At 46.1% G+C, this 12306-nt stretch overlaps 1 protein-coding gene across 1 annotated transcript; it reads left to right on the forward strand.

Moving 5' to 3' along the window:
• Positions 1-2817: 2817 nt before the first annotated feature.
• On the forward strand, positions 2818-3243 carry CITED1 (Cbp/p300 interacting transactivator with Glu/Asp rich carboxy-terminal domain 1). The gene has a single exon (XM_040325186.1). The coding sequence runs from the start codon at positions 2818-2820 to the stop codon at positions 3241-3243; it is 426 nt and encodes a 141-aa protein (XP_040181120.1).
• Positions 3244-12306: the final 9063 nt, after the last annotated feature.

Consider the following 12306-nt stretch of genomic DNA (forward strand, 5'->3'; position numbering starts at 1 on the left):
GTCACATGCCTGATGAAGGGGTCCTGCATGGCTCATATAAACTTTGCTATCTTGTACTGTGAGGTGATCAATCAAAGCGTTGGACAAATTCATGGAGTTCCCTGGTGTGCTGGTGAAACAGTGCCTTGCAAAAGTATTCACCCCCTTGGCAATTTTCGTGTTTTGTTGCCGCACAACCTGGAAGTAACACGGATTGTTTGAGGATTTGCATCATTTCATTTACAGAACACGCCCACAACTTTGAAGATTTTTTTTTTATTGTGAAGCAAACAACAAATAGGACAAAATAACAGAAAAAGGTCAATGTGCATAACTTTTCACCCCCCCTAAAGCCAATACTTTGTAGAGTCGCCTTCTGCAGCTATCGCAGCTCCAAGTCGCTTTGGATAAGTCTCTATGATCTTGCCACATCTTACCACTGGGATTTCTGCCCCATTCCTCCTCCTGGCAAAACTGCTCCAGCTCCTTCAAGTTGGATGGTTTGCTCTTGTGAACAGCAATCTTTAAGTCTGACCACAGATTTTTTATTGGATTGAGGTCTGGGCTTTGACTAGGCCATTCCAACACATTTACATGTTTCCCCTTAAACCACTCAAGTGTTGCTTTAGCAGTGTGTTTGGGGGTCATTGTCCTGATGGAAGGTGAACCTCCTTCCTCGCCTCAAGACTCAGAGTGCTACAGGTTTTGCTTGAGAATATTCCTGTATTTATCACCATCCATCTTTCCCTCAACTCTGACCAGTTTCCCAGTCCCGACTGCTGGAAAACATCCCCACAGCTTGATGCTGCCACCACCATGTTTCACGGTGAGGATGGTGTTCTTTGGGTGATGTGATGTGTTGGGTTTGCGCCAGACATAGCGTTTTCTTTGATGGCCAAAAAGTTAAATTTTAGTCTCATCAGCCCAGAGCACCTTCCTCCATACATTTTGGCAGTCTCCCACATGCCTTTTCCCAAACTCAAAACGCGCCATTTTTTTATTTTGCTGAAAGTAATGTCTTTCTTCTGGCCACTCCCCCATAAAGCCCAACTCTATGGAGCGTACGGCTTATTGTCCCCCTATGTACAGATACTCCAGTCTCTGCTGTGGAACTCTGCAGCTCCTCCAGGGTCACCTTAGGTCTCTGTGCTCCTCTCTGATTAATGCCCTCCTTGCCCGGTCCGTGAGTTTTGGTGTGCGGCCGTCTCTTGGCAGGTTGGCTGTTGTACCATGTTCTTTCCATTTGGTTGTGAAAGATTTGATTTTGCTCCTAGGGATCATCAAAGATTTGGATATTTTTTTTATAACCCGACCCTGACTTGTACTTCTCAACAACATTGTCCCTTCCTTGTTTGGAGAGTTCCTTGGTCTTCATGGCAGTGTTTGGTTAGTGGTGCCTCTTGCTTAGGTGTTGCAGCCTCTGGGGCCTTTCAGAAAGGTGTGTCTATGTAATGACAGATCATGTGACACTTAGATTGCACACAGGTGGACGTCATTTCACTAATTCTGTGACTTCTGAAGGTAATTGGTTGCACCAGAGCTTTGTATGGGCTTCGTAACAAAGGGGGTGAATACATACGCACATGCCAATTATCAGTGTTTTATTTCTGAAAAATAGTTTTATGTATATATGTTTCTAATTTTACTTCACCAACTTAGACTATTGTGTTCTGATCCATCGCATAGAATTCAGATTAACCACTTAAGACCCGGACCTTTAGGCAGCTAAAGGACCCGGCCAGGTTTTGCGATTCGGCACTGCGTCGCTTTAACGGACAATTGCGCGGTCGTGCGACATGGCTCCCAAACAAAATTAGCGTCCTTTTTTTCCCACAAATAGAACTATATTTTGGTGGTATTTGATCACCTCTGCGGTTTTTATTTTTTGCGCTATAAACAAAAATAGAGCGACAATTATGAAAAAAATGCAATATTTTTTACTTTTTGCTATAATAAATATCCTCCAAAAATATATAAGAAAACATTTTTTTTTCCTCAGTTTAGGCCGATACGTATTCTTCTACATATTTTTGGTAAAAAAAAATCGCAATAAGCGTTTATCGGTTGGTTTGCGCAAAATTTATAGCGTTTACAAAATAGGGGATAGTTTTATTGCATTTCTATGAATTTTTTTTTTACTACTAATGGCGGCGATCAGCGATTTTTTTTCGTGACTGCGACATTATGGAGGACACTTCGGACACTTTTGACACATTTTTGGGACCACAGCAAAAAATGCTTTTAAAATGCATTGATTACTGTGAAAATGACAATTGCAGTTTGGGAGTTAACCACAAGGGGGCGCTGAAGGGGTTATGTATGACCTCATGTCTGTTTCTAACTGTAGGGGGGTGTGGCTGTAGGTGTGACGTCATCGATTGTGTATCCCTATAAAAGGGATCACACGATCGATGACAGCGCCACAGTAAGGAACGGGGAAGCCGTGTTTACACACAGCTCTCCCCGTTCTTCAGCTCCGGGGACCGATCGCGGGACTCCAGCGGCAATCGGGTCCGCGGGTCCCGGAGCTTCGGACCGCGCGCCCGCGACCCACGGCTGGGTACTAGCACAGGACGTGCCTGTACGTGCTTGTGCCCAGCCGTGCTAATTCTGCCGACGTAAATGTGCAGGAGGCGGACCTTAAGTGTTTAAAAAACATTGAACTAAAGGCTGTAATGTAACCAAATAGGTAGAAAGCCAAGGGGGGTGAATACTTTTGCAAGGCACTGTATGTTTCTTGCGTGTGTGTAAATGTGACCTGTAATTCCGCTTAGGAATTGATTTATCTTTTCTTTCCTTTCATAGGCTCAGTGACTGTCCTTGGATAAGGACAAAGAAATGAAGAACAAAGAAACAGTTTCAAAAAGTCACTACCTGACCCCTACCATGAATTCCAAAAAGTCGGGAGTTCTAGCGCCCCCTCCCGCGCCGAATGCAGGCGTCTTGGCGTCCCCGGGCGTCGCAGCGCCCAAGCAAGCTGCTTTTGGATTGCCGTCATCGCAGCACTTGCTGGCAAGCGTCCAACTTCAGCGGCTGAATAGTCAGTACCAAGGGAGCGCGGAGATCCAGCGCTGGGCACTGAACAGCCAGGGGCCCCTCACTCTCGGTGCCGGGGTTCTAGACTTGGATCGGGTGGATGATGAGGTCCTCGCCTCTCTGGTCCTGGAGATGGGGCTGGACCGGGTCAGTGAGCTTCCTGAACTCTGCTTAGGACAAAACGAATCTGAGTTCACTCCAGAGCTATCGCCCACCCCCGAAAAGTGAATGTACGTCGCATCTAAGCCCCATCGCCCCAAACCCAAACTGCACCATGTGGTTTAGCACACGCGTTTGCAGATGCGTAGGGTGCGTCAAAAATGATTGGCACTGCCACGCGTCTTCACGCAAAGGTGTGAACCTAGCCTTAGACCCCGGAGTAGGCAACCTCGGCCCTCCAGATGTTGGTGAAACTACAAATCCCATCATGCCCCTGCCTCTAGGTCTAGGAGGTCCTGCTTGTGATTGTTGGGGTCTTGCAATGTCTCATGGGACTTGTAGTTTCAAAACAGCTGAAGAGCCGAGGTTGCCTACCCCCCGGGCCATAGACCATACGATTTTCTTGCCCGCAACCAGTGGCGGCTCTCAATTTTTTTTTATGGGGGGCGCAAACAAACTGAAGAAAAAAAAAACACCAATTGCAGCTACTGTGCCCATCAATTGCCGCCACTGTGTCCATCAATTACCGCCACTGTGCCCATCAATTGCCGCCACTGTGCCCATCAATTGCCGCCAGTTTGCCCCATCAATTGCCGCCAGTTTGCCCCATCAAATGCCGCCAGTTTGCCCCATCAAATGCCGCCAGCTTGCCCCATCAATTGCCGCCAGTTTGCCCCATCAAATGCCGCCAGTTTGCCCCATCAAATGCCGCCAGCTTGCCCCATCAATTGCCAGTTTGCTCCATGAAATGCTGCCAGTTTGCCCCATCAATTGCCGCCAGTTTGCCCTATCACATCAAATGCCGCCAGTTTGCCCCATCAAATGCTGCCAGCTTGCCCCATCAATTGCCAGTTTGCTCCATGAAATGCTGCCAGTTTGCCCCATCAATTGCCGCCAGTTTGCCCCATCAAATGCCGCCAGTTTGCCCCATCAATTGCCACCAGTTTTCCCCATCAATTGCTGCCAGTTTGCCCCATCAATTGCCGCCAGCTTGCCCCATCAAATGCCGCCAGCTTGCCCCATAAAATGCCGCCAGTTTGCCCCATCAATTGCCGCCAGCTTGCCCTATCAATTGCCGCCAGCTTGCCCCATAAAATGCCGCCAGTTTGCCCCATCAAATGCCGCCAGCTTGCCCCATCAAATGCCGCCAGTTTGCCCTATCAAATGCCGCCAGTTTGCCCCATCAAATGCCGCCAGCTTGCCCCATAAAATGCCGCCAGTTTGCCCCATCAATTGCCGCCAGCTTGCCCCATCAAATGCCGCCAGTTTGCCCCATCAAATGCCGCCAGTTTGCCCCATCAAATGCCGCCAGTTTGCCCCATCAATTGCCGCTAGTTTGCCCCATGAATTGCCGCCAGTTTGCTTCATCAATATGCCGCCAGTTTGCCCCATCAAATGCCGCCAGTTTGCCCCATCAAATGCCGCCAGCTTGCCCCATTAAATGCCGCCAGTTTGCCCCATTAAATGCCGCCAGCTTGCCTCATCAATTGCCGCCAGCTTGCCCCATCAAATGCCTCCAGTTTGCCCCATCAATTGCCGCCAGTTTGCCCCCGCCCGGCACTTACCTTTCTTATGTCATTTCTGCTATGACTGGATGCCTGATAGGCGTCCAATCGCAGCGCCTATCGCTTCCGCCAATCAGGTGACAGGTAACCAGACCCAGTGCACCTGATTGGCTGAGAGGCGGGTCAGTGTTTGGGAAGCAATTTTTCCTAACACAGCACTGTTTAAAGGGCTAACGCAAAGGCAATGCGCCCCCCGGCTCTAATCAGGCACTTCCAAAACACCCCCACTGCTGTCATTCAGATGCCCGGTGCTCGACAAGGGGCCGGACACCTGAATAGGGGGTGGCAGTGGTGACAATAGATAGATTCATGCAATGCATGAATTTTTCTATTGTTGATTGACGGGTGCAGGAGAGAGGGGGCGGCGCTCCTGCGCCCACTATGGAAGCACCGCCACTGCCTGCAACCACAGCTTGCATGCAAGATAATCGCTCATTTCTCGGGGAGCAGTCCCTGCTGGGAGAACACAGTGGCCCGGATTTAGAGAGCAATTGCGCCTGTGTAACCATAGTTACGCAGCGCAATTGCTGACTTGCTCCGGCGTTACGAATGCTCCTGATTCAGGAACATCGTAACGCCGACTGCAGCCTAAAATCTGCGTGGCATAAGGCTCTTATGCCACGCATATTTTAGGCTGCATTCTTGCGATGACCGCTAGGGGGCGCTCCCATTGTGCTCAGTGTATAGTATGCAAATTGCATACTAACACCGATTCACAACGTTGCGCGAGCCCTGCGTACGCAAGTTACGTCGTTTCCGTACGGCGTGTTTAGCGTAAGGCTGCCCCTTCTAATAGTAGGGGCAGCCAATGCTAAAGAATACCCCTCGTTCCCGCGTCGCCAAATTTGAATGTTACGTCGTTTGCGTAAGTGATTCGTGAATGGCGCTGGACGCCATTCACGTTCACTCTGACGCATTGCGACGTCATTTGCCGCAATGCGCGTCGGGAAAGTTTCCCGACGGAGCAAGCGATCTACGCTCGGCGCGGGAGCGCGCCTAATTTAAATGATTCCCGCCCCCTACGGGATCATTTAAATTGCGTGCTCTAGCGCCGGGCAATTTTGCCGGCGCGCCCGCGCAATTCACGGAGCTTCTGCTCCGTGAATCAAGGGCAGCAGAGCAAATTTGCAGGGGGCGCAGGGCAAAATCGTTGCCCTGCGCCTCCGCAAAAAAAGCGCAAATCTCTTTGAATCCGGGCCAGTGATTATTGCTAGCAGCTATAACCGCTGGCAATAATCACATGTTAAATCCAACATGCTGGTTGTACCCAAGTCATACAACAATCGACTTGGATACAATTGGCCTTCCCATAGATGGTTCAAATCTTGGCCAGTCCCTGCTGACCCAGCCGAGATTCAAACATTCTATGCCCCCCCCCCCCCCCCCACCCCTCCTGTTGGGCCTGATTCACACTTATGTAGGTTGCAGTTTGCATATTGCTGGTGCATTTAGCGTTTTTCAATACATGCCTTTCATCCATTGACGTCTATGGAAGCAAAAACTAGACATTAAAGTCCCTGGCCCTTTCCATAAAATGCACAGATGTGAGCTACATCCATAGGAAACCATGTGATATGGACTGTACTGTGCTTCTGCAGAACCGAAAACGCACAAAAAAATGCACAGGGGTGAACCGGGCCTAAATGATGTGCGGTCTTAGGGGAGTGTGCAACCTGCACCCCCTCCCAGCTCTCTCCTCGCTGCTCCCAGCGCTGGGCTGACAAGAGTAGTGATGCGGCTGTCACTACTCCTGTAAGCTTTGTAACAGAAGGAATTTAGCACAGGGTGCCCCCCATCCCTGCAAAAAAACACTGCCCCCAGGGCACTCGTCCATCCTGCCCACCCCTTCTCCCGGTCCTGACCAGAAATATTCTGTATTGGCACACAAATTGACTTGCTGACAAATGTGACCGTGCCACCCTGTGAAAAAAAGGGAAAAAAAAGCCTGGAAAAAAAGGAATACTAATGCAGCCAGCACATCTAATGACTGATGAGCTGCACAAGCAAGTACAATTAAATGTTTTGGGTTTAGATACGCTTTAAACATTTTAATGACAGAGACAACTAAAGACTCCATGTTACAGATCTGAATACATATATATGCACTTTCAGGAGATTTGCAATAATAACTTTTTACACAAATATTTGTATGTGAGATATATTCTTTTTTTTTTTTTTTTTTTATCTGAGAACTACTGAATGATGATACCTGCTGATCTGTTATATACACTGTAGGATATGACGATGAACGGTCTAAATAAAGATATTACTATTACTCTAAACTCTCTGAATTTATTATTTCTTTTATATACAAAATATGTTCTTCTGAACTACAATGTTATGATATTACACTCTAGTTCAAAGCAGACCTTGCATCGGATATATATATTTTTTAAATGTATGCAAACCCTAACATTGAACTTCTCTTAAAGTAATTGCAAAAATGTTTTTGTATTTTTTTTTTATATGTTTTATATATTGTGTTTTATATTTTTTTATCATATATTTTGTATTACATTTGTATATGTTAGAATATATTTCTATATGTTATATATATTTTTTATATATATATTTTATTATCATATATTTTGTATTAGATTTTTATGTTCTATCGTTTTTACATATTTTTTATCATATATTTTGTATTCGATTTTTATATGTTATATATATATTTATATTTTATTATCATATATTTTGTATTCGATTTTTATGTTAAATATTTCTTAGATACTTTGTATTTGTATGTTCATTTTACATTTTTTTTATCGTATTTTGTATTAAATTTTTATGTTAATTTTTATATATATTTTTATATATATATATATATATATATATATATATATATATATATATATATATATATATATAAATCTAATACAATATATATGATAAAAAAAATGTAAAATTAACATACAAATACAAAGTATCTAAAAAACATTTAACATAAAAATCGAATACAAAATATATGATAATAAAATATAAATATATATATAACATATAAAAATCGAATACAAAATATATAAGAATAGAATACTAAATATATGATTATTATATATAATACCGTATTTATCGGCGTATAACACGCACCCTAACTTTCAGAGGGAAGTTTCAGGAAAAAACTTTCCACAGCAGCCTGCGTATAACACGCAGGCACAGTTTACCCTCTATTTTCAGGGTAAAAAAGTGAGTGTTATACGCCAATAAATACAGGGCCAGATCCACAAAAGAGATACTCCGACTTAAGTGCTGTTCAGTCTGTGTGTAACTTTGGAAACGATCCTCAAAAGGCTTTTTCCAAAGTTAGGCAGAAGATCCGGCATGTGTAATTGAATTACACTGCCGAATCTTAGGATGCAGTACCGCATCCGCCACTGGGGGCATTTCGAGTCGAAATGCCGTTTCTAGTATGCAAATTAGCACTTAAGGCGATCCACAAAGCTTTCCAGCTTCTTTTTTGTGCCGTAAGTGTTATTTTGCAAGTGTAAAATTAGGGCTGGTTCTACAAAGTGTAAACTAGTCACACCTTGTAAAAGCCCATTGCAGCGACGGCATTTGGTATGCTTTCCCGAGGGAGAACTCCACGGCAATTTGTAAAAACAAAACCAGCATGGGTTCCCCCCCAGGAGCATACCAGGCCCTTAGGTCTGGTATGGGTTGTAAGGGGACCCCCCCTACGCCGAAAAATCGACGTAGGGGGTCCCCCTACAATCCATACCAGACCCGTATCCAAAGCACGCTACCCGGCCGGTCAGGAATGGGAGTGGGGACGAGCGAGCGCCCCCCCCCCCCTCCTGAGCCGTGCCAGGCCGCATGCCCTCAACATGGGGGGGTTGGGTGCTCTGGGGCAGGGGGGCGCACTACGGGCCCCCCCACCCCAGAGCACCCTGTCCCCATGTTGATGAGGACAGGACCTCTTCCCGACAACCCTTGCCATTGGTTGTCGGGGTCTGCGGGCGGAGGCTTATCGGAATCTGGGAGTCCCCTTTAATAAGGGGGCCCCCAGATACCGGCCCCCCACCCTAAGTGAATGGATATGGGGTACATCGTACCCCTATCCATTCACCTGTAGGCAAAAAGTACAAGTTAATAAACACACAACACAAGGCTTTTTAAAATATTTTATTATTCTGCTCCGGATGCCCCCCCTGTCTTCGTTATTAGCTCAATTACCAGGGGGGGCTTCTTCTTCCGCTCTCCGGGGGTCTTCCACTCTCCGGGGGTCTTCCACTCTCCGGGGGGGCTTCTCCGGACTCCGGGGGGGCGACTCCGGGGGGGCTTCTCCGGACTCCGGGGGGCTTCTTCCATCTTCTCCCCTCTTCCGCTGTTGACTCGGCGAACCCCGGTTCTTCTGCAGATGTCCGGTGCCTTCTTCTTCAGCGCTGGCTGCCTGCTATGTTTGTGTGTTAGCTCGATTTCTAACAGGCAGCCAGCGCGGTCTTCTGTGGCGTCAGGGTCTTCTCTTCCTTTCTTCCGATGTTGCCTCGTCGCCTCTTGTCACTGTAATGATGGAAGCGCGCCTTGCATCCCATTTATATAGGCATCACCGTCCCATCATGCTCCGGCAGGTACCCACGTGGTGGGTGCCTACCCACGTGCACCCACCACGTGGGTACCTACCGGAGCATGATGGGACGGTGATGCCTATATAAATGGGATGCAAGGCGCGCTTCCATCATTACAGCGACAACAGGCGACGAGGCAACATCGGAAGAGGGGAGAAGAACAGAAGAGAAGACCCTGACGTCACAGAAGACCGCGCCGGCTGCCTGTTAGAAATCGAGCTAACACACAAAGATAGCAGGCAGCCAGCGCTGAAGAAGAAGGCACCGGACATCTGCAGAAGAACCGGGGTTCGCCGAGTCAACAGCGGAAGAGGGGAGAAGATGGAAGAAGCCCCCCGGAGTCCGGAGAAGCCCCCCCCGGAGAGCGGAGAAGACCCCCGGAGAGCGGAAGACCCCCGGAGAGCGGAAGACCCCCGGAGAGCGGAAGAAGAAGCCCCCCCCGGAGAGCGGAAGAAGAAACCCCCCCCAGAGAGTGGAAGAAGACCCCCGGAGAGTGGAAGACCCCCGGAGAGCGGAAGACCCCCGGAGAGTGGAAGACCCCCGGAGAGCGGAAGAAGAAGCCCCCCCTGCTAATTGAGCTAATAACGAAGACAGGGGGGGCATCCGGAGCAGAATAATAAAATATTTTAAAAAGCCTTGTGTTGTGTGTTTATTAACTTGTACTTTTTGCCTCCAGGTGAATGGATAGGGGTACGATGTACCCCATATTCATTCACTTAGGGTGGGGGGCCGGTATCTGGGGGCCCCCTTATTAAAGGGGACTCCCAGATTCCGATAAGCCTCCGCCCGCAGACCCCGACAACCAATGGCAAGGGTTGTCGGGAAGAGGTCCTGTCCTCATCAACATGGGGACAGGGTGCTCTGGGGTGGGGGGGCCCGTAGTGCGCCCCCCTGCCCCAGAGCACCCAACCCCCCCATGTTGAGGGCATGCGGCCTGGCACGGCTCAGGAGGGGGGGGGGGGCGCTCGCTCGTCCCCACTCCCATTCCTGACCGGCCGGGTAGCGTGCTTTGGATACGGGTCTGGTATGGATTGTAGGGGGACCCCCTACGTCGATTTTTCGGCGTGGGGGGGTCTCCTTACAACCCATACCAGACCTAAGGGCCTGGTATGCTCCTGGGGGGTGAACCCATGCCGGTTTTTTCTTTGAAAATTGGCATGGAGTTCTCCCTCTCAGGAATGCATGCCGAGCGACGCTGTAATTTTTTTTTTTTTTTCCCCCGACGCAACTTTTTTAAGCCGTCGCGATCCTCAAAACTCGGCGTAACGTAACTTCGCGCATGCGCAGTACGGCCGGCGCGGGAGCGCGCCTCATTTAAATGGGACTCGCCCCATTTGAATAGGAACGCCTTGCGCCGGCGGAATTTTAGTTACAGAGCCTGAAATTTCTAGATAAGTGCTTTGTGGATCGGGCACTTAGGTAGAAACTTTAAGGCAGTGTAACTTAAATGGGATTTTTTAAGTTACGCCAGGTTTTTGTGGATCTGGCCCACAGTATATATATATATGTATATATATATGTATATATATATATATATGTATATATATATATATATATGTATATATATATATATATGTATATATATATATATATATATATATATATATATGTATATATATATATATATATATATATATATATATATATATATATATATATATATATCCCTATCCCTTTCCTTACTCTGGTACGTTGGAGGTGTCTGCAGGTCTGAGCACCAGGCGGAGCTTTTATGTGGGAAGGTTGTAGAGCCTATACACCCGTTTTCCTATAATATAAAACATATATATATATATAACATATAAAAATCTAATACAAAATATATGATAAAAAAATAAAAAATTAACATCAAAATCGAAAACAAAATAAATGATCACAAAATATATAGAAATAGAATACTAAATATATGATATATATATATGTATATAATTATCATATATTTAGTATTCTATTTTTATATATTTTGTATTCGATTTTTATGTTAAATATTTTTTAGATACTTTGGGCCAGATCCACGTAGCGGATCGTATTTGTATGCAGGCGTAGCGTATCCTAGTAACGCTACGCCGCCGCAACTTTGAGAGGCAAATGCTGTATTCACAAAGCATTTGCCTCTAAAGTTACGGTGGCGTAGCGTAATTCTCCCGGCGTAAGGGCGCGCAATTCAAATCTATGTGATGGGGGCGTGTTTTATGTTAATACGTCGTGACCCGACGTAAATGACGTTATTTTTAAACGGCACATGCGCCGTCCGTGGGGGTATCCCAGTGCGCATGCTCGAAATTAAACCGGAACATGCTTACGTCGGTGATGTCATTCTACGCAAATCCCTATTCGCGAACGACTTACGCAAACGACGTAACATTTTAAAAATTAGACGCGGGAACGACGGCCATACTTAACATAGGATACGCCTCATATAGCAGGGGTAGCTATACGCCGGAAAAAGCCGAACGCAAACGACGTAAAAAAATGCGCCGGGCGGACGTACGTTCCTGGATCGCCGTATCTAGCTAATTTGCAGACTTGACGCGGAATTCGACGGAAACGCCACCTAGCGGCCAGCGTAAATATACACCTAAGATCCGACGGCGTACTAAGACGTACGCCTGTCGGATCGAGGCCAGATTCCGTCGTATCTTGTTTTGTGGATACAAAACAGAGATACGACGCGGGAACTTTAAAAATTACGCGGCGTATCCATAGATACGCCGGCGTAATTCGTTTGAGGATCTGGCCCAAAGTATCTAAAAAATATTTAACATAAAAATCGAATACAAAATATATAAAAATAGAATACTAAATATATGATATATATATATATATATAAGTAAGTATCATATATTTAGTATTCTATTTTTATATATTTGTGATCATTTATTTTGTTTTCGATTTTGATGTTAATTTTTTATTTTTTTATCATATATTTTGTATTAGATTTTTATATGTTATTTATATATATATATATATATATATATATATATATATATATATATATATATATA

The sequence above is a fragment of the Rana temporaria genome, chromosome 9 (genome assembly GCF_905171775.1).
Source record: "Rana temporaria chromosome 9, aRanTem1.1, whole genome shotgun sequence".
Lineage (NCBI taxonomy): Eukaryota > Metazoa > Chordata > Amphibia > Anura > Ranidae > Rana > Rana temporaria.